The sequence below is a fragment of the Cyprinus carpio genome, chromosome B9 (assembly GCF_018340385.1).
Source record: "Cyprinus carpio isolate SPL01 chromosome B9, ASM1834038v1, whole genome shotgun sequence".
Taxonomy (NCBI): Eukaryota; Metazoa; Chordata; class Actinopteri; order Cypriniformes; family Cyprinidae; genus Cyprinus; species Cyprinus carpio.
The window spans coordinates 5,315,679-5,339,031 of NC_056605.1; the positions used below are offsets into that span (position 1 = coordinate 5,315,679).

Consider the following 23,353-nt stretch of genomic DNA (forward strand, 5'->3'; position numbering starts at 1 on the left):
GTGATAGTAAAGAAAATATATTATTAGAATATATATTATTAGAATTTTTTTTTTTATTACTTTGAATAAATGCAGTTCTTTTTAACCTTTTATTCATCAGATATATTAGACAGCAGAACTGTTTCCAACACTCATAATAAATCAGAATATTAGAATGATTTCTAAATGATCATGTGATAGACTGGATGTTACATGTGATACTGAAGGCTGGAGTAATGATGCTGAAAATTCAGCTTTGCATCACAGGAATAAATTATTTTTTTAAGTATATTCAAATAGAAAACTATTATTTTAAGTTGTAATAATATATCACAATATTACTGTTTTTTCTGTATTTTTGATCAAATAAATGCAGGCTTGATGAGCAGAAGAATCTTCTTTCAAAAACATTTAAAATAGTAATGTTTCCAAACTTTTGGTCTGTACTGTATATGTATCTGGTTTTGCTTTGCTAGTCTATGCTGGTTGTTTCAAGCCAATAGTCTGGTTTTGATGGTTGATATTAAGCTGGACTACTGACTGATGAACTTGATTTTGATTTGGTGGAACATTATGGTTAAGCTTGTTAGAGCAACTAGACCAGCAACTATACATACACTCTTGGGGTATTTTTGCAGTGATGCCATAGAAGAACCAACAAAACCTTTCAAACCTTTCAGTGATCAGTTTGTGAAAGAACCTTAGTGTGTTTTAGTGTGGAGTGGAAAGTTTCTTCATAGGAACACTGATGCCAAAAAAGAACAGTTTCAAATGTTTGTTAGGTGTATGTCTTTTGAAAATTCAGATCCATTAACTCTCTTAAAGGGACAGCTCACCTAATAATGGAAATTCTGTCATCATTTACTCACCATGATGTCATTCCACCCACTTTCGTTCAACTTCAAATCTCAAAATTGTACATTTTTATTTGTGTTTTAAACAAAAGTCTAATGGGTTTGGAACAACATGAAAATGAGCTACTGATGACAGAATTTGTTTTTAGGGTGAGCTGTCCCTTTAAGAGCTGGAGCGTACCATGCGTTCATAGGGGTCGTCGGTTTGAGCCGCTTTATCCAGCAGCTCTGTGTACTCCAGCTCCTCACACATGTGCTGCAGTGTGTTCAGCGGCTCGTTCAGCTCCACTGGCATGGACACTTTCGACAGGTCTTTCCCGATGTTGTTCTTCAGGATGTTCCACAGGTTAATGTTGGAAGTGTCAGGGGCGGGAGCAGGGAGACAGGTACGTCTACCGTTACGAAACGCACCACTGGCCAGATCACCATTAGGCACTGAGGGAGAAACACAAGGTTACTCGTGGGATACCAGGGTTGCAGGATATACTGAGTATCAACAATCAGGGTTTTTATAGTTATCTGAAACTAAAACTAAAACCATAAAAACATTGTCATTCATTGAAATAGATTAAACATGAACTGAAATAAAATACTGAAACATGTAAACTTATTTATGCAGATTGCAAAGGCAACATTTCTCTTTTTTCAATATAAAAAATAACTAAAACTGACATAAAAATTTATAAAAACTACATGTAAATTGATGTGAATTGAAAAGAAAAAAAAAAAAATATTATAAATATAATATAAATGTGGAATATAAATTTTTATATATTTTTATGAAATATATTTTTGTATCAATAATTCTACATTGACACTGTCTGCAATATAATGATAGTGATACTTTAATTAATTCAAAACTAAGTCACATGTCTTCCCAACATAGAAGGGAAATAAAACAAAATTGTAATAAGAGACGAAGACACTATTTTCATAACACCCATAATTCTACAGTATTTTACATAAATTAAATAAAATGTAACTATTTTAATGTGAATAAATATAAATGTGATTCATTTTCCTGAAAATAACAAAAACAAAACAAAACACTCAATAGAAAAAGGTCCTAAAACAATCTTTACATTTTTAAACATTTAAACTAATTTTGTCTTTTCTTTTGGTTTTGGGATGAAATATGACCCCAACATGCTCTTGGCAGATCCTGTGATATTAATCCCTTTGCATTTTATATTTTGATATTCACATTACAATTGTCATAATTTTACTTGCTTTACACACTGTAGATGATATATTATATGCGTGTTTGTGAGAGGATTTGTCTTTTAGTTCAAGTGTGTGGATGTGTGTGCGTGTGTGTGTGTTTGGATCTATTGGAGGGAGAGAGCATGTGTGTGTGTGTGTGTGTGTGTGTGTGTGTGTGTGTTTGTAATGCAAAGGTCATGTGTCCCATCAGCTCTAATGAACAGAACAAAACGAAGAGGAGGGAGAGCGATCTTACTCTGTCTGGAAACGTTATCTGTGACGCTGGCGTTGTCCTCTGAAATGTTATCACTCACATCGCTGATGTAAGACTCGTCATCAGAGGCCTGAGAGAGAGAGAGAGAGATGATGTTACTCACTATCTTTCATTTTGCGCAGTGCTGACTAACTGTACAATGTGTGTGTGTGTGTGTGTGTGTGTGTGTGTGTGTAATGACCTACTGCAGTGCAGTGTGCAAGTATACAAATAAACAAACAGACCATGCTTACACAGATGACACCCCTTACGAAAAAGAAGTTTATTCAAGTGTGCTATTAGTATACTTCTTTTAAACTAAAAATAGGAAAGTATGCTTTTAGTTTACTCTTAATTTACTTCTCAGAAATGGGCTTTATGTACTCAGAAATATACTTAAAATGACATTTAAGTATACTTGACTTATACTTACAAAAAGTCTAAATATATTTGAGCTATACTTGTGCTCCTAGAATCCGTGTTTTCATTGTTATACAGTAGAGGGCGCTATACACATCTTCTGCACAGAATTTACAAAAAAGTATAATTGAAGAAGAAAAAGAAACAACAGATACTAACACATGTAATCTAACACGATCATCTGACATGAAACGGCATCAAAACTGTAACGTTATGGAATAAAATGTCGACTGATGAAGAGGTAATAATTACAGCAAGCTTTGAGGTGTTGATCGACTCCATCTACGTTTTGATTATCATTCTGAATCCAATTCATAGTCTTTTTTCAGTTTTTTTGTTCAAAATGTTATTTCTTTATTTTTTATTAAACTTACCCACATTAAAGTGTTTAATAAAGATTGCATGAAGCTAGAATAAAATATTTTTGTTTTCAAGCAGATACCCTGTTCTTTCTTTGGATGTTTTGTGCGTTCAGATATTCATATAACAAAATATATACAAATTCAAACCTAAATAGGGACATAGTAGTATGCTTAAAATATAATGTAAAGTTCACTTAAAGAAAACTTATGAGTACACTTGCAGTATAAAACTACTAAACTAGTAGTTTACTGAGAGTAGACTTGTGCCGGTATTCGGTAATGCGATATATCGCGGTAATGAATATGCACGATATTGTTATCGTGGGCACTTCCAAATACCGAGAATAATTATATATTACAAATTATTAAGAATTTGAAATGCATTTTAAGAATACTTTTCCCATCAACTGGTCAAAATGCACAACACCGTTGTATGCTGCTTTAAAGACCCATTTGAGCTCTGATGTAAACAAGCACACACTAGAAGCACATGGAGGAACACGTGAGAGACGTGCTGAATGAAAGCACATTCACTCTCTGACAGCAGATGGCGCTAAACTGCAGAAACTGCAGTCCTTACCCTGGAAACCCCATAAATAAAACAGCTGCTACTTCCTAAACATTTAAATAATATAAAATTATATTTATATATTTCCATAATTTTTTTTCCATTTTAATCTGGACTACAACATGTCCTAGATATTGTTTGAAAGTGTTTTGATTCTTTATTGTTCATTAACACTTTACATTAGGGCTTCATTGGTTACAAACTGCCAATGAAAAATTCTTCTGAACATTCATTAATCTTAGGTATTCCAATATTTAATAACACATTGTTAAAATCGAAAGTTGCAACTTTGTTATTTAATGAGCTAACATGAGCTAAGACTTGTATTTTTTAACAAAGATTAGTAACTTCTGTAGCAAATGTAGCTATTGCTCATTGTGAATGTAATGTTAATGCATTAACTAAGGTTAACTAATGAGGTCTTATTCTAAAGTGATACCTATGGGTCTTTAAAGTTCTTTTGCACTTTAATCGGTGTAAAATTTTTAACTTTAAATATATTTTTTTGTATTTCTTTATTGTATTTAAATGTTCAGTTATTTTTGTTATAAGAAAAAAGTTATTTAACCTGTTATACTGTATTATGACCACTTTTTTAAAACTTAATTTCAATACCGTGATAATACCGCATACCGTGACAAAACATTATCAATTAATCGCAACAGGAAAATTTGATACCGGCATATCCCTAACTGAGAGTATACTTCAAAGTGTAAAAAGTATTTAATTAGTAAACTATCAGTATATCTGTAAGTTCACTTTTAGTATAACTGCAGTACAAACTACAAACATAGAGGCAAACTAGTTTTGTACTCAAAGTTTGCTACTGTTATACTTAAAGTATACTTAAAAGTATATTTTTATATACTAGAAAGTGGGCCAATGTAGTCCCAAGGAGTATTTAAAGTACACTTACAAATATACCACTAGGACACTGATATGTATATACTTGCTACATAAAGTATACTTATAATATACTTGAACTTTACTTAATAAAATAAACTTGAAGTATACTACTTTTTGGTAAGGGACTGACAGCTGATAAATCCGAACTGGTAATTTCAATGATTCACTTGAGCTTGAATATGTACAAGTTTGGACACATCTAGTCATTCTTCATAATAATAATAATAATTATTCCTAGAAGTTACTCGTGGAAATATGGGAATTATGTACTGAAACTCATATGTTGAGTTGCTCTGATGTCATTGAGAAATGCTGGTTTCAATGTTTGTACTTATTTCTATAAAAAACAAAGTAAATTTCATTCTTTGTTAACTGAACTGTAGAAATTCTATCGTAGAAAAAAATTATATTTTAAATAAATTAAGTTCTTTTGATCTATCTAATGTTCAAAGAATCCCTAAAAACTTTGGTTTCGGTTGGTGATGGTTTCCACAAAATATTAAGTAGCACAACTGTTTTCAACATTGATAATAATACAGTACATGTTTCTTGAGCAGCAAATCAGTATATTAGATTGATTTCTGAAGCATCATGTGACACTGAAGACTGGAGTAATGATGCTGAAAATACAGCTGCGCATCACAGGAATAAATTATATTTTAAATTTATAACAATAGAAAACTGTTGTTTTAAAGGTGCCATGTGTAAAAATTGAGGTAAAAATATCCAAAAAATGACCTACACGCATCAAAAGAATGAGAAAAAAAAAGGGCGATGATGTCATTAAAAAAATGTCAAGTTATAGTGCTGCAGAGATATCAACCTTAATTAGCATTAGCATTACTAGCCACGGCCCGACAGGTGTCGTAATACCAGTTTCGGCCATGGGAGGTGGTATGCGGGCAACATAACCACCAGCCAACCTGCAATACACGAATAACTCGCACGGCTTGTGGGCGTACTGGAATCGTGTGGAAGGTACAGCCCACTACTTCATTTCAGTTCAGGGAAGAGAGCGGAAGGATGGCTGAAGCCCTTGGCAAGAGACACCTACCACCACCACCCGCTACAGGGAAACAACCGCGCTCGGAGTCACAAATCAAATCCGATAAGAAAAGGAGCCGAACCAGAGTAAACATCGGCACTGCTTTCCATCGCTGGAGACAACTGATGGACTTGAAAGAAATGAGCTTCGACTCCGAACTTGCAACATTTCTTTTGGATTGTTAAGTAAGATGCTGTTAGTATTTCGCTAGAAGTTTGTTTTATATGTTTGCGTATTTTTTTCGGGAAGTTATAACATAGAAATGGATCGAAGGCTGTTCGATAAACGTGCTAATGTTAGCGATGGCTAACCGTAGCTGCGTTTGATAATTAGCTAGCTATAACTTACCCACAGATCCGATCCGGTTTTTCACCTGTTATCTACCAAAGCCCGTCTCTACCAAGCTGATGCTAAAATGTAACATTACCTAAGAAGCTTGAAATGTCTTCGATGATAATGAACCCGAGAGAGAGAGAGAGAGAGAGAGAGAGAGAGAGAGAGCGCTGCCCGGCCGCGCGCGCACTCACTCACTATATTCAGAGCGGTCAAGTTTTTGAAAGCGTGTGAAAAGAGTCAATTGCGTGTGTCTCACGGTGAATGCTTGAGAGTTGGCAGCTCTGGTTACGTTGGTTGGTGCTAGCTTGGCCAACATCAGCTGTCTGATGTTGACCAATGATGTTGACAGAATGCTGTCTGTCAAATCAATTTAATTTAAATAATGTGTATATACAACTCAAAATGTAATATGAACAAAACGAATATGAACATATTCACTGGTAAAGGTGAAGGGGAGTAGCTTGAAGATGTCATGTTTCAAAATCACTTGACATCACCCAACGTTCCTATGGAGGCAAAACGTCCTTTAGGCTTCGGCTATGGCTCTAGGGTTGTTGTGAAGGTAGGGGCGGATCATAGAGACTATGCCGTTTCTCGTTTGTTACTCTAGAGTAGACCAATTCACTTTATTGAGGCATACTGCCCCCATCTGGTATGGAATGTGGAGTATGACTTGTTTTTTTTGCCAGACATTACACATGGCTCCTTTAAGTCATAATTTACAATTTTACTGTTTTTACTTTTTTATCATATATATATATATATATATATATATATATATATATATATGGGTTGTTACCAAAATTTCATGTCGACAGCACCTTAAGAAATATATTAACTGGGAAAAATGGTTTACGTGTTCAATACTTATTTTCCCCTCTTTATAACTTTAACATTAACACACACACAAACAGACTTCTCACCTCATTCTCTGATGAACTGGCGGACAGAAGCACCTCTTGCGCATCGAAGAACTCAGAGACTGACTCTGACATGGAGAGTCTGCTCTCATTGGACACCTGCTGAGAGAGAGGGATGCCCACGTGGAGCGGATCACCTGCCTACAAAACACAAACATACACAATTAAAGGATTTCACGGTGTGTCACTTGCAGATTTGTGTTTGTAGGGCTAATGTTTATCACAAGCAGCCACTTTTACTCAAGGCCATCGCACAAAGACATACAACCCGATGTGAGGAGCACAAAAGCTGAAGGATTTAATTCCTGTAGAAAGTGAAAGCCTTGAAACACATTGTCTGCTGCCAATAGTTAAACACATGGTTGATCAGTACGAGCAGCCTTCTCGTGGGACTCATTATGTCTAATGATCGCTCTGTTTGGTTGTATTGCAGCCAGAGTGTATGAGGCCAGAGTACTGAGTGTCACTTTCTATCCGTTTCACCCTTTAAAGACCCAAACGAGAGCAAATGTTAGAGATTTCAAGCTTAAACAGTGACTGTCTGTATGATCACGGAAATGAGTGATTAATAACCCTGTAGCTCCAGGTGGTTTTATGCTCTTCTCAACCATAAAAAGGGATAATTAGATCCACACATCCTGACCTGCATATTGAAGTGTCATCCACATTCAAAACATTTCACTGTTAGGAACTCAAATGGTTCGGAGCAGAAGGATATCAGACCTCGTCAGGACTGCTGATGATGTTCACACTGACGACCTGGTCAGACAGAACCGACTCAGAGTGGATCCGGTTCAGACGGGTCTTCAGCTCAGCATTCTGGGACAAGGCCTAGACAACACAACCATCCAGAACAAGTGAGTAGATGAGTGTATGAGGGGTCAAACAAACAAACAAACAAAAAAACACTGGATCCAGAGACATTAACTTACATTCAAAGAATAAATCTTTACGACAAATCTATTTGTCTTAGGCTAGAGGATGAAACTGTGAATCTGTGAATCAATGCTGACAAGTTTATGAGCCTCTGAATGTGAGCGCACCAATTAAAGCAGCGCATTGATATTTAACGGTGATTAAACTGAAGGGTTTTAATGCATTGGCCTTGTCACACACACATACAGTGATGTTCAGTACAGTCACACCGTATATCTTTTATTCAAGAAACTTTTGAAAAGTTTCGAAAAGTTTGAAAAAATTGTATGCAAAAAATCTTCAGAAACTATTTGCATGAAAATCAAAGAGGCCTATTGTTTTTTGTATAATTTAAAAATGTGTATGTACTGTACAAAGCATTAATGCATTCTGTATAATGGGGGGTGGGGGGGAGGGAAGTTGGCACAGTGGTTAACCAGAAAAATTAAAAATGGCACGTTATGGCGAAAAGTTTGCCGACCCCTGATCTTCATATTGGAATAATACAAGTTAACAAATAATAATACAAGTAAAAAGGCAAGATAAAATTATACAACTTTTTTTTTTTTAAACAACAACAAAAAAACAAATCATTTCAGGTAAAATTTTACTAAACAAATCCCTGAGTGAGTTTAGTTTTCTACTTGCATTAAAACTGTAACAGTCCAATAAAATATGTTTAATGGAAATGGGGGTTATTTTAAAATGTAATTTATTCCTGTGATACAAAGCTAAATTTTCAGCATCATTACTCCAGTCTTCAGTGTCACATGATTCAGTTTGTGCTGCTTAATATTTTTTGTGGAAACCGTGATTTTTCCCCCAGGATTCTTTGATGAATAGAAAGTTCGAAAGAACAGCATTTATTTGAAAAAAAAAAAAAAAAAAACATTGTATTCAATCAATTTAATGCATCCTTACTTAATAAAAGTATACATTTTCTTTAAAAAAAAACAAAAATTACCCCAAAATTTTTAACTTTAGTGTAAAAGTCTTTGATGAAAGTCTTACTAAAAACATACAGCAATTAATGAAGTCATATGTATATTGTGTAAATGTACACAAATAAAAGGTAAACTCTGTTTTTGTTGATGATAACAGTAACAGCGTGTGGTGGGCGGAGCTGACCTGTGATAGGGAGCGGCGGAGGGTTATAATCTGATGTGATTGGCCGGTCTGCTCTTGTTCCAACAACACCTGTTTAATCTTCTCCTTCTCTATGGCCACAGTGTTGAAGGCAGACTTCAGAAGAGAGTGCACTGCAACAGACACACACACAGGTTCATGCTGAGTACAGGCTGTGTCTCCGGGTCAGAACCTGTGACCTGGTCCTGTCGCCCGCTATCACTCAAAAACAGCTGCGCACCTTTTGTTTTTCAGTGTGTAACTGACTCCCTGAAGCAGTGTTTCCAACATATCCAGGGAACCTCCACTAAAATAAAAAATGCATCCCGACTACTTGACTCATTTTAGTCTTACAAACTTGTACACAACACTGTAACAGTAACAATGAGCTCACAGATTCAGAAAACCTTTTTAAGTCTTTTTAAGCAATTTACAAAAAAAAAATCTCAAATTAAAAACACTAAATTTCTCCTGCCATGGCAATGTAGATCCAGTGACACTGGCATGAATGCTTTGTTCACCTTTTTGCGCAACTATGCAGAAATCTTCCTGTAGTTTGATGTAGTCACTGGCGCTGTCGATACTGTCAGTCAGACGTGTGACCGGGGTTTGAAAATCAGCCAACTCCACACAAAGGTTAGGATTAGAGGCGTGGAGACACACTTGAGACATACTTGCACTCAGGGGAACCTGAAACACACACACACACACTACAGTGAGACAGAAGTGATCCCAGACACAGTCTTGGGATAACCAGCAACGTGGGCCTCTGAACACAGCCCTCTCAGAGTTGAGTGATTCCATCGACTGAGGAAAAAACCCAACTGGGGACATCTGAAGTCTAGATCAGAGGAGTATAGTTTAGTTAGATTTCAGTAAAGCGTTCACAGCACACATCACACACACATCAAGCCAAGCAGTGTGAAGTTAAGCTCACAGGTCAACAGTGAAATAAAGCTACTTCGTACTTCAGCACAGGATGACATGTGAAGCACCAGCATGCGTTAATGTGTTAACACGAATCAAAACAACAATCACATAATCATACAAAGTCAGCACAGGCTTTACAGCGCTTAGTTATAAGTAGAGGTGGCTGTGTCAGAACAAAACCCTATCATTCAGAGCTGCTGACACCCAGGTTATTTTAAAACTTTGTTTTTTACTGCACCAACTGTATGCTTTGAATTTAAGGATGCAGATAAGATCAGAGTCTGCTCTTATGAAGTTAACTCACTCAACATCTTATTATAGTACAGTACATGCAACTGTGTGGCCATTCGTGAAGCCTTACACTACCACGCCTTTAGACCACTTGTCAGTACACTAGGGCTCTCAACTGCTCTGCATATTTTGCATGTCTCTCTTATAAAACACACCTGATTCAAATAACCAGCTTGTTAGAAGAGAGCTCCATGCATGAACTGTGTTCCCATTGACATGGTCCCTACACAGTGTTCATTGCTCCCTGAGCAGGGGAAATCTGTTGAAGTTTACTTCACTTCAGAACATTCATTCACGGGTTTGCGCTACACCACTGCCTGCAGCATCTTCACACAGACGAAACTTACTAGAGAAGTGTGAAGTGTGACATAATACCTCTGTGAATAAAAACAAATTTAAATTCACATCTTGTGTACTTTCAATGCCCTGTTAATGAAACATATAGGTCCCTTTGGACTGGAATCATGGTGAAATATCCTGTGATGTCCACTTTGCAGGGCACTTATAGTCGAATAGAACAAACGTCTGAAGCAATAAGAGAAGGATACCAAACATGCAGAGCTGTGGTGCGCGAGGACTGGAATTGAGATCCACTGCATTAGGGCATCAGTTCCCAACCCTGGTCATGGAGAAACCACAACTCTGCACATTCCGTATGGTTACCTGATCAAGCACACCTGAATCAACTCATCAGCGCATTAGTGGAGACTCCAAAACCTGAAATGTGTGTGTCAAGTAAGGGAGACATCCAAAATGTGTACCACTGGGGGTACTCCAGGACCAGGTTTGGGAACCTCCCCCTTATTTATATGACCTACTGCACAGGCTCAGCATTTAATCTAACATTTTTCCAACCTGTGCCATCTACATATGTCCTCAGTACACTACACGTTGTTCAACCATCCAGAGAGAGAAAATGTAGAGTTACTATTTATTTGGCTGTGAATTTTGACATCTTTAGGCGAGTAAAATACCTTTTTGTACTTGTTTTTTCTACAAGGTTTAGAAAGTTGTGTGTATCTTATAGACAAGGGTGGGCAACTCTGGCCCTCGAGGTCCAATGCCTTAAGCCAGAGACACACAGCATGATTTTCGGCTGTCCCAGACAAAGCCTGATATCGTGAAACAATCGTGGCGATTTCTGTGAGCGTGGCTCCTGATTGGTGGTCCTATGTCGTACAGTGAGAGAGGTTCAAAGATGGCTGTTGTCACAGTCTTGCGACCAAAAATAGCCTATGATAATTTTCTGGTAGTGTCAGAAATTCAGCATGTTCATCACACAGTGTGTTTGCAGTTACAACCCACATTTACTGACCAACCAGTAAAAATGCGACATGAAATCAATGCGACATACATAAAACATAAAACTGCTTACCTCAAGCTCTTATTCCTTCCTCTTTCGCCGCTTAAACTTTTTTTCAGCACACATAAAAACTACATCTGACAAAGTGTGGATCATTATGCTCTTTTTGTTTAAGACTAGCGCATGCTAATGACGTTTTATTCTTCTATAGAAATGTGCGTCATAGCCTACGAGTCAATAGGTATCATCATCGTACAGTCTACATGCATGTCGCACCCAAGTTTATTCGATCCATGTAGCAGAGTGTGACCAGCAATGATCTTATAGGACTGCTAAAATCGTGCAGTGTGTAGAAAGCTTTACAGAGTTTAGATTCAGCCTTAATCAAACACACCTGAACAACCTAGTCAAGGTCTTAAGGAACACTAGAATGTTACACATAGGTGAGTTTGATCAGGGTTGGAGCTAAACTCTGCAGGACAGAGGACTTCAAGGACCAGAGTTGCCCACCCCAGCTGTCACAGACAGAGAACAATTAGCTGTCTTGACAACAGGCTTACCAGCACTGAACAGAGGGAAGATTTTATTTCATTGACTGGCCAAACATTCATGGCTTCCATAAAGAGCTATCTCCAAACAGGATATTGCCATCTGTCTAGTGTGCTAAGGCACTGCTGTCAATTGCTTGCTCTCATTACCACAAACTCTCTCCAAGGGTGCTTCACAGAACAGCAATCTTTATGCAGGATTTCCAGCAAAACACCTTACAGTAGGAGGCATGCCCGCATTGATGGTCGGTGAGGTCTTCCCTCCTTTAGAGGACTGGGTTCACCTTCTCACCTTGTCTGAGGACCAATAATCAGGGTCACTGTTGCGGGGAATATTGTCGGGGATGCAAGGCCCACTAATGTCTTTTATTCCAAGTTTGTTCTAGGCAGAGTGGCAACTCTATCAAGAAGGAATGAGGCATTTTCCCTGTTCTGGATCTGAAACTTTCAACGGTTATCTCAGAATTCAAATCACAGATTTGTGTATCAATATTCTGAATCTCTGATTTCTGTACATAGAAAAAAAAATTGTTTACCTCAACAGATCTCAAGGATGCATATGTACTAGGGGTGTAACGATACACGTATTCGTATTGAACCATTACGGTTCGGTATGCATTACAAACCGAATGATTCGTTGGACTAATCCTACTGCATCTGGAAAAAAAAAAAGTGTGTGAAATATAATTATCTTAGTGCCACTGCGCTCAACAAGACCCAAGCCCACATGAAGTAACAGGCAACGTGCTGTCCAGTGGCGTAGCGGACATGCCTGTGATAACCTCCCCTTGCTGGGTTGCGTTGAAAGACGATGATCTTGTATCGACGATAGCCAGAGATATTGTCAAAAACATAAATTATTGGCAATATTAAGAGGATCTGGCATGTCCAATTAATGTAGGCCTGTTACATTCTTATTTTATTAGCCCTTTTATTATTATGGAGTTACTTTTATTATTATATTAAGATTACAATTAATTTCCCCCGCAATAATTAGGCTACCACATAACTGACGCTCTTCGAGGATAACAAAAGATTAGGCTATTTACTAGAGCCTGACCGATATATTTTTTTGTCGATATTATCGGACAATATGTTTATTTCATATACTTCTTAGATATCCTTAATCTATAATAATAACTCCATTCTGTTCTGTTGTCAGTGTTTCTTTGTCTGAATATGGCACTAATCAATTGCTGTGTAACGAGTAATTTAACGAGTACTAGTTTGAGTACAAGAGCTCAGTATCGAAGCCAGTATCGGTATCAGTATATACAGTAAACTCAGAATTGGTATCGGCGCATCCCAAGTGAAAACCAACCGGTGCTGAAACTGGTGTTCTCGTGACCATTTAAGGTTTCCAGTCCAAGTTAAACTGCCATGTTTCCGATAATTCTTAGGCCTTGAGCTAATTCCATTAGGTTGTTACTTGACTTAAAGTGTAAAACCTTGTTGACGCAAGACATGATGAGGCACCGACAGAAAACTGATGCCCAGTTCTATTTCGGGCATACTGCACATGAATTTCGGAATTTCTGCTTTGATGCTTTCAGTGTAGACAGCTTCAAGCAGTTATGCCCGGTGTAGACCACATGTATAAGAAACGCAGATAATTCTGTTTCTATGCTCTATTAGACATTGCTGGATCAGAGGCACTGGATCAGCATAAAATTCAGGTTTTGAAGGTAAATCAGGGGTGTACCATTCTGGCTACTAAGCATATGATTCCATCATGAAATTTCAACAGGTTGGATATCAAGGCTGTCTGATATAAGATTCCTACCCACATTCACCACAGTGATGCATGTCAGTGAGCTGAAGAGTTTCTATTAATCCTGCATGCTTCAGGTTCACATCCTATCTAAGATAACTTTACACCCAATCTGGCATTTTTCCCTACTGCGTCAAACTGGGTTTTCTAGTTTGGATTTTCAAATCCCAGCTTTTCATCCAACCCATTCAGGTGTAGGGAGGAGAAGAGATGTACTGTTTATATCTGGTGGATGATGTAAGTGAAAGTGAAGTGACATACAGCCAAGTATGGTGAACCATACTCAGAATTCTTGCTCTGCATTTAACCCATCCAAAGTGCACACACACAGCAGTGAACACACACACACTGTGAACACACACCCGGAGCAGTGGGCAGCCATTTATGCTGTGGCGCCCAGGGAGCAGTTGGTGATTCAGCGCCTTGCTCAAGGGCACCTCAGTCGCTGTACATTCACTTCCCCACACCTACAATTCCTGCCGGCACGAGACTCGAACTCGCAACCTTTGGATTAAGATTCTGACTCTCTAACCATTAGGCCATGACTTCCCCGACATGGTGAGCAGTCCTTTGTTTGTTTTGCAAATCCAGCAAGAGGTACAGCAATCTAAAACACTTGTCTCACCGGTTAAGTGAAGCCATCAAGATGCATTTTTTAATCATGAATTAAAAGGCCTTCAGGAGTTCGAGTTCATTCTACTGGGGGAATGATTCTTGAGTCCTGTTTAAAGGTATCTTAACAGAAGACCTGTTTACTGGTAGATTAGGCTTCCCCTTTACATGTTGGTGAAATTTTATAGCCTAGAACTCATTAAAGCCAATGCAATGCTAAAAGCAGGGTCTTGAAGGGAAATAATAGTTCAATCAAAAGAGAAATGCTTTTTTTCATCATTTACTCACCCTCTTGTTGTTCCAAATCTGCATACCTTTTTGGGGATTGGACATGTACAGGTGGCCTTATTTTAAGATCTTTACAAATGTTTTACATATCAGACGATGAGATGTCAAGCAAGTGGACTATAAGATAACTACTGGTTACAATTGTAACCCCAGTTTAGTAAGGAAGAGCCTGAATGTGTGATGGTATAGAGATTTAATAGCCCCATATCCCTCTCATCTCCCTCAGAGAACTTGGGTTACAAAAGTAACCTAAAGCTATTTCTAAAAAGGTCACACTGACATAATGTTTTGCAGAGAGAATGTAAAGCAGCACTGCATGCAAGGGGTTGAGAGACTACAGCGTGGTGATGTCACTGTAACACCAAGATAACATCACAGTGTAGGTTCTGCTTACTTTAGCACTGTGTGACTGGGGAAGTGACTGGACCTGGGGGTGAACACAAGAGCCAGATACATATTTAACCAAACACACCTCAAGACTTACTCATACACACACTCTATTATTGTCAACATCACAGAAAACCTTCCCAGCTTATTACAGATGACCTTATTAGGGAATGAAAACAATAAGGTCTATAATAAGGTCAACAGCATATGTGGATCTGTCCAGTACCACAGAAACTTATTTTGTTTTGTCACTCAGTTTAAAAACAAGCAAAAAATTGCCCAAGTAAAAAAGTAATATATTTAAAATGCATTTATTTCATGCTAAGTATAGTTCAAATCTATTAACATATTTACTGGCATATTTCTTGAGACTTACCGATATAAAGATGATAATTAAACTGTATTTGGAGTACTACTTGTGCACAATGCTCATTTCTTTATAGAAAGCCTAAAATGAGTTTTAATGTCACTATTGATGAGGATTATATGATCTTTGAATAATATCTGTCTTTAAATGCAATAGTTCCTAATCTCTCGATCAAATAAACTTCATTTCATCTTTAGTTGGACTTCAGCAATACTTCCACACAATTAAAGTGCATTAAGTACAAAATGAGTTGTTTCTAATTTAGCAGACTTTAAGTACAGGTGCAACTCAATAAATTAGAATGTTGTGGAAAAGTTTATTTATTTCAGTAATTCAACTCAAATTGTGAAACTCGTGTATTAAATAAATTCAGTGCACACAGACTGAAGTAGTTTAAGGCTTAACTTCTTTTAATTGTAATGATTTTGGCTCACAATTAACAAAAACCCACCAATTCACAAATTAGAATATGTTGGCATGTCAATGAGCTAATCAACTCAAAACACTTGCAAAGGTTTCCTGAGCCTTCTAAATGGTCTCTCAGTTTGGTTCACTAGGCTACACAATCATTGGGAAGACTGCTGATCTGACAGTTGTTCAGAAGACAATCATTGACACCCTTCACAAGGAGGGTAAGCCACAAACATTCATTGCCAAAGAAGCTGCCTGTTCACAGAGTGCTGTATCCAAGCATGTTAACAGAAAGTTGAGTGGAAGGAAAAACTGTGGAAGAAAAAGATGCACAACCAACCAACCGAGAGAACCGCAGCCTTATGAGGATTGTCAAGCAAAATCGATTCAAGAATTTGAGTGAACTTCACAAGGAATGGACTGAGGCTGGGGTCAAGGCATCAAGAGCCACAACACACAGACGAGTCAAGGAATTTGGCTACAGTTGTCGTATTCCTCTTGTTAAGCCACTCCTGAACCACAGACATCGTCAGAGGCATCTTACCTGGGCTAAGGAGAAGAAGAACTGGACTGTTGCCCAGTGGTCCAAAGTCCTCTTTTCAGATGAGAGCAAGTTTTGTATTTCATTTGAAAACCAAGGCCATAGAGTCTGGTGGAAGGGTGGAGAAGCTCAAAGCCCAAGTTGCTTGAAGTCCAGTGTTAGGTTTCCACAGTCTGTGATGATTTGGGGTGCAATGTCATCTGCTGGTGTTGGTCCATTGTGTTTTTTGAAAACCAAAGTCACTGCACCCGTTTACCAAGAAATCTTGGAGCACTTTATGCTTCCTTCTGCTGACCAGCTTTTTGAGATGCGAATTTCATTTTCCAGCAGGATTTGGCACCTGCCCACACTGCTAAAAGCACCAAAAGTTGGTTAAATGACCATGGTGTTGGTGTGCTTGACTGGCCAGCAAACTCACCAGAGGAAAATGAGAAACAAGAGACTAAAAAATGCAGATGAGCTAAAGGCCACTGTCAAAGAAACCTGGGCTTCCATACCACCTCAGCAGTGCCACAAACTGATCACCTCCATGCCACGCCGAATTGAGCCAGTAATTAAACCAAAAGAAGCCCCTACTAAATATTGAGTACATGTACAATAAATGAACATACTTTCCAGAAGGCCAGTTTTTTTATTGGTCTTATGAAGTATTCTAATTTGTTGAGATAGTGAATTGGTAGGTTTTTGTTAATTGTGAGCCAAAATCATCACAATTAAAAGAACCAAAGACTTAAACTACTTCAGTCTGTGTGCACTGAATTTATTTAATACACGAGTTTCACAATTTGAGTTGAATTACTGAAATAAATGAACGTTTCCACGACATTCTAATGTATACCATTTTAGTATACCAACAGTACGATTGCAGGGTATTTTTATTTGTATTTTAAGAACATGAATATGTAAATGTATTTTTAGTATACTTGCATGAAATAAATGTATTTCAAATAGATTTTAGTATGTTTATTTTTCACTAGGTTGGTTTCACTGTAATGTACTTATGATGAACGTCTATGGGGCAGACATTCTTTTAAACAACATAATTTTAAACATGCAACTATGGTGTCAAATGTCTTGTACCTTACATATAACCTTCAAATGTTTTCTGAGTCGTGCTGAGCTGTGTTTTTTCATTCTTAATTAATGATCCAAATAAATGACAACAAAACATTTATGAGAAAACAAAACGGAAATGGCCAGTCCCATTCGCTCACACTCTTTTGTCTGTAGATCCATTATAAAAGAAAAAAGTCCTTTAAACCATGGCCGATATACTGTTAAAGGTTCAGAAACAGTTTAAATGGTTTATAATGGATCCACTGAGTCAAATGTCAGGCCTTCAGAGTGTTAGACCGCAGCAGGCGGTGTCCTCTGATGCTTTGGCTGAGGTTAAGGACTACAATAATGAGGATGTTCAGAGGGTAAGTGGTCATGCATGTGTGCCTAAAGGTTAAGAAAACTGACACACATTAAAAACTCTATCAGCTGCAGTCCCTGCTGCATTGAGACCGTGTGGCAAATTTACTAAACAATTGAGCCACTTGTGCATGCCATGCAGGCACATTTTTGACATTTTAAACTGATGCAGATGCCTGAATTGCAATGTTGGAACTAGAGCCCTGCATTTCAGCCCGGGCCCGACGGGCCTCAACTTTTTCACACCCCTCGGGCCGGGCTTCAGGCCAATTTTCACGTCATAGTTCAGATGCGGGCCAGGCCTCAAGCCTGTTTTAGACTTCTCCTAATTTTTATATTTTAGACATCCATCAATTAGTGATGAAAAATATTTCCCGAGCTGGTGGAAACAACACAAGACCGTGCTACAGCGACTGTCAAGAGCGGCTATGTTTAGTGTCCCGCAGCAGCAGCACAAGAGTTCCATGTTCAAAGGCACACAATAGGCTAAAGCTTGCTGCAAAGCCCCAGCAAAAGTAATTACCATGAATGTGTTGGGGGAAAAGTAAGGAGATATTTGAATTATTTACTAATAAACTCGTGTTTTCTAAGTCCGTGACGAAACCATCTCCTCACTAGACATGCCTTTAGAGAGAAGTGCATCTTTATGGATTATGATTATAATGAAAGAGTTTTTGTTTTCGATTTGTTTTATTTCGTTAAGTGGTAATTTAAAGGGGTCATCAGATGCTTATTTTCCACAAGTTGATATGATTCTTTAGGGTCTTAATGAAATGACTTTATCGATTTGAAAATGAAATTTCTCAATGGTAGTGTAAAAAACATCCTTTTTACACCTTGTCAAAATCAGCTCTGTTTTCAGCAAGCTGTTTTTTAAGTCCATGTTGCTTTAAATGCTAATGAGCTCTGCTGACCCCGCCCCTCTCTTCTTGGGGTGACGAGCAAACTCTAAACTTCATCCATGAAACAAGCTAACCAGCACATTATTAGGAAAGGGGATTTGCAAAGATTCATAAAAACCCTTACACTCCCTTCTTCTGTAGATGAAGCTGGATCATGAATGATTCATGCGGACATCAGGGATCGACGCATTACCTTCAAAACAAAAGTAACGTTAATCCTCTGCGTCTTCATCGGCTCAGATGTCGGGAATAAATGACGACTGCTTTATTCATTATTACATCCAACAACAAAACACCTAAATCGCTTAATCTGAGAGGTTCTTGTCTTCCCCTGCACCCGAGTCGACACAATGACGGACAGCTCTCAGCTCACTCAGGGCATCGTGGGAGGGGCCTGTACAGAACTACGTCATTCAGACAGGAATCTCAGAACAGCATGATTTGAGAAAGGGGATTTTAAAATAGGGATTTAAAAAAAAACACCGGGTGGATTTTTATCATTACAGGATGGATGTGTACATACACTTCCAACACACATTTATGTTCAAAATACTTGTAAAGTGAATTTTGCATCCGATGACCCATTTAAAGCTTTTTATAGATATATTTCTCATGTCTGTGAGGCATGTATTTGCTGAGTTTCGATTCATTTTTGTGAAGCGCTCCTGTTCAAGAGATCAAGTTTGTTTTCTTTATTTTATAAAAGCACAACGTTTTGTTGATATTGTGAGTGCACACAAATACAAGTAGACCCTTTAAAGTTCCGAATGATGTATTACTCTTACCTTTATGAGCAAAAATGATGGCGTAGGCTATTTTAAGTTGTTTCCTCTGAAAAAAATGCAAGTAAATGCCTGCAAAGCACGCTTTAGCTTCCACTCTCTGAACAAACTTGGATATAATGCGCATTCGTTATAGCGCAGGTTTAATGTTTAAACATTGTTATATTCTTGAACTGTTTTAGTAGGTACATCTAGATTTTATTTTAGGCAAGTCGTGATGATTTGAGAAGGCTAAATTGATCAAACATAGACTATGATCAGATCACTGTCTGCCGCTGGCCGCTTGCTCGTTACTTTAAAAAACAAAAACTTATATTTATATTTAACGAACAAAAAAAATTCCAAACGTTTTTCTAAATTAACTATATAAAAGAAAACAAAAATTGCCATTACATACAAAACTGAACTATTTTAATAGCTGAAACAGTAGTATAAGCCATTTTGGGAGAAGGAGGAAAAAAAGACGGGCTTGGGCCTAAATTTGAAGCCTGTGTAGGGCTCTAGTTGGAACAATGCTGTACTGTCTCAATAAAGTATGCCAGATTGTTGTAGTAAGATATGGCCTCTATAACTCAGAACCAGTATGCAAGAAGAGTAATTGCCTGATTTTCTGACCATGTTTGCACTGTTACACAATTTGCATAATTCTGTTGAATCAGATGCTAAAATGATGCAGACAGTGCAATAAATAATATATTGCTAATAGTAAATTCCTCTCAGTGTTGATTGTGGATGTTGTGAAGATGTACCTGCTGTTGCAATTTTGCATCTTTGCTGACACTTTTAGTCCTCCATCTTCTGCTGACTCGCTTTTCTTTCTTTGTCAAATTTACACAGTTACTCTAAATAACATGGACACATACACACACGCAAAGCAAAGGGGTGAAAGGGTTAACAGCAGAAAACTGAAGCACTGAAGCCACTGGCAGTGACAAAAGAAGATGTTGTAAATGTGTGATGAGATTTTATTTAATCAGAAGAGGTGATGAGAATGACATCAGTGAAAATACTGAAGGAAGAATTATGCTGTTGTGGTGGAGGGGTTGAAATTAATTTGAGGGTTAGGGATGTCTGAATTATGGAAAGCTGCTGTATATATTATAGATCTGCATTACACTCTCAACCAATTCCCAATTCACAATATAGCTATGCCGAGTAATTTTCTTTTACTTGTACAACCCAATGAAATGGCTGGGTATTAATATAAACACAGTTTTATATATATATAGAATGTATATGTATGTGTGTGTGTGTGTGTGTGTGTTAAGCGAATGTAAACAGATGGGACAAAACATCAGATACTGTAGGTGTCAGAACCTGTGAATAGGTTTACAGTGTAAGCGCACCCAAGAGAAACACAATCTGTCTGCAACACAGTCTGTTCAAATATACTAGACACCTAGAAGCTGTGTGTGTGTGTGTGTGTGTGTGTGTGTGTGTGTGTGTGTGTGTGTGTGTGTGTGTGTGTGTGTGTGTGTGTGTGTGTGTGTGTGTGTGTGCGTGTGTGTGTGGATATACCTGCATGTCGGTGAAGTTGGGAGCTGACTGTGTCCTTTGTAAGATCTCCAGACTTTGCAGCAGTTGACTCAGTTCTAAAAGACTAGACTGGCAGTAGGCAAGATCTGAAATACAAATACACACGTTAACTTCTGCAGGTTTGTGTGAGACTCAAATGTAGTTTTTTAAAAATACAACAGGGGATCAATCATACAAAAAGCCCCCCCCCCCATTTTAGTGTACTGTTAGGATGCTTCTGATTTTTTAATTTAACTTGAAAATAACATCAATATACTTTTTCCCTTTAAATTTTCATTACCACATTGCATCTGAATGTTTTAATTATTTTGTAATTCACATTTCTTTCAATGACAACACTAGATTCTAGATCTAGATACTAGATTATCTTTTATTGACATCAGCATAAAGTACAAGTAGTACAATGATGTCTAAATTATTGTCCAAAATAATATAATATTAATAATTATTATCATTTTTTTTTCTATTTTATTATGCCTATAAACACACACACACACACACATATATATATGGTTTCTTTGTGGTAACACATGGCACTGATATCTCCTTGACAGTTTTTGTGAGCTACAAAATAAAATCGTAATCACCTTCTGCACACTTGTCCATCTCCTCTGACTCCTGTAACCAGGCTGCCACTTTACTCTGTCCATTACTACAGGATGGCGGCAGCTGCCAGGGCAGACCACTGGGTTTACCCTGCTGAAAGGGCACATACACACAAACAGCTGTCTGAATGAAGCTAAGTTTTGATTTATGTTGTTTTTATAGTCAACATGAAACTGCATTTGTGACCCATAATGCTTCCACTGGGAACTGGACGGAGAAAAATGGCTGTTACATGCCAGAATGGAGCTAGAACTGAATGTGAATACAATGTGCACAATATTAATAATAAAATAAATAAAAAAAAGTTTCATGTTAACTTTTAATTAATTTCTAATTACTACAGACAAAAACATAAACACACAAACAGAAGACAAGAATGACCTTGTTTTGGTTTGCGCTGGAAGAGGTGTTCTGGGGTGACTCTGCGCTGGCAGACGGAGGGAAGGTCCGTAACGTAGCATCACGAGGAGAGCGAACAATCTCGTTCTGACGGAACAAGCGATGGTGACGCAGCTTGAACACCCAGATGTCAAAAACATCTGGAGACTTCACTTCAAGGAGAAAGAGATAGACAGAGGCAGAGTTAGGAGAGAGCCAGTTCACAGCAGCCAAAAATAAATGACGGAGCCATGAAAACAAGTTCCAAGGCAGATTTAATGTGACCTTTACACAACAAAAAGGAATAAAAATAAACCCCAAAGACATAAAGTGCCTGAAGCTTAAGAAACGCTGCTTCTCTCCACAATATTTCCATGAGTGCACATACAGATCAAGCAAATCCCAGACCTTCAGATGGTAAATGTGCTCTTCTGTGTCCAGATCTATGCGGCGAGCTCTTTTCTTGATGGACATCACAGACAGACCCACGTCTATACTGCCGTGAAGCTTTCCCTTCTGAGTCTGAAACAAACACACACTCATTTAATACTCATGTTCTGCTCAACTTCTTCCAAACCTGTCTTCCAGTCTTTTTCTGTTGAACACAAAAGAAGATATTTTGAAGAATTTGAGGAATTGGTCCTCACTGACTCATACAGCATGGAACAAAATACCATAGAAGTCAATGGGAACCAGACCAATTCTTCAAAATATCTTCCTTTGTGTTCAACAGAAAGACAAAAAACTCATACAGAACAACTAAATGATGACAGAATGTTCATTTTTGGGCGGACTATCCCTTTAAAGCACATTTCACAGTACAAGGTTTCCACACACACATTCACTCTGTCCTTGTTGCGTCATTGCTCAGTGATGTTTCTGCTGCTGAGTCTGAGCTCATCTGAGTCACGCTACAGCGAGAGCAGACAGCCAATCACAGCTCACCGTCTCTCTCTGACCAACCTACTCGACTCATCATCATTATTCACAGAGCAGCACTGCAAGCACTCCACAGGAAGGCATTTAAAAGAAACTCACATCTACAGGAGATTTGGAGTACTTCAGGATCCCGTTATCTAAAACGAAAAATCGCTGTGTAGAAGACGAGAAAAAAAAGATGTAATTAATATTTACTGTAAATACAAATAGTAAGATATAAAGTTTGAAATACAAGTAAAACGTTGTTTATCAAAACCAAGAATAAGCATCAAGATTGTTGGTCTTAAGTGGTTTAAGCTGGTCTCCTAGCTTGGCGAAGCTGGTTTAACCAGCCTGGGGTGCGTTTCCCATACAATGACGTAACTCGCTCATTAATCAACATAGTACAACGCATTGTTGTGGAAACGAACTAGCTAGTCACGACTGTTTCCCGAACACAGTCGCATCTCCGCCGTTTGA

The 23,353-nt window shown here is 37.9% G+C and overlaps 1 protein-coding gene across 7 annotated transcripts in view; it reads right to left on the reverse strand.

Annotated features, from left to right (window-relative positions):
* LOC109077090 (oxysterol-binding protein-related protein 6-like) overlaps positions 1-23,353 on the reverse strand; it is a 75,906-nt gene that overhangs the window by 19,727 nt on the left and 32,826 nt on the right. The window contains exons 4-16 of one of the 7 annotated variants that reach the window (XM_042730709.1): positions 22,994-23,047; positions 22,364-22,477; positions 21,959-22,129; positions 21,559-21,667; positions 20,954-21,057; positions 20,185-20,277; positions 15,024-15,056; positions 9,408-9,576; positions 8,890-9,020; positions 7,570-7,677; positions 6,850-6,987; positions 2,293-2,380; positions 1,015-1,268 (exon numbers count right to left, since the gene is read on the reverse strand). In XM_042730709.1, the coding sequence (XP_042586643.1) occupies positions 1,015-1,268; positions 2,293-2,380; positions 6,850-6,987; positions 7,570-7,677; positions 8,890-9,020; positions 9,408-9,576; positions 15,024-15,056; positions 20,185-20,277; positions 20,954-21,057; positions 21,559-21,667; positions 21,959-22,129; positions 22,364-22,477; positions 22,994-23,047 (1,566 nt within the window). Of the gene's footprint in view, positions 1-1,014; positions 1,269-2,292; positions 2,381-6,849; positions 6,988-7,569; positions 7,678-8,889; positions 9,021-9,407; positions 9,577-15,023; positions 15,057-20,184; positions 20,278-20,953; positions 21,058-21,558; positions 21,671-21,958; positions 22,130-22,363; positions 22,478-22,993; positions 23,048-23,353 lie in introns of all 7 variants that reach the window. The other 6 variants (XM_042730708.1, XM_042730711.1, XM_042730710.1 and 3 more) reach the window with 6 other exon arrangements.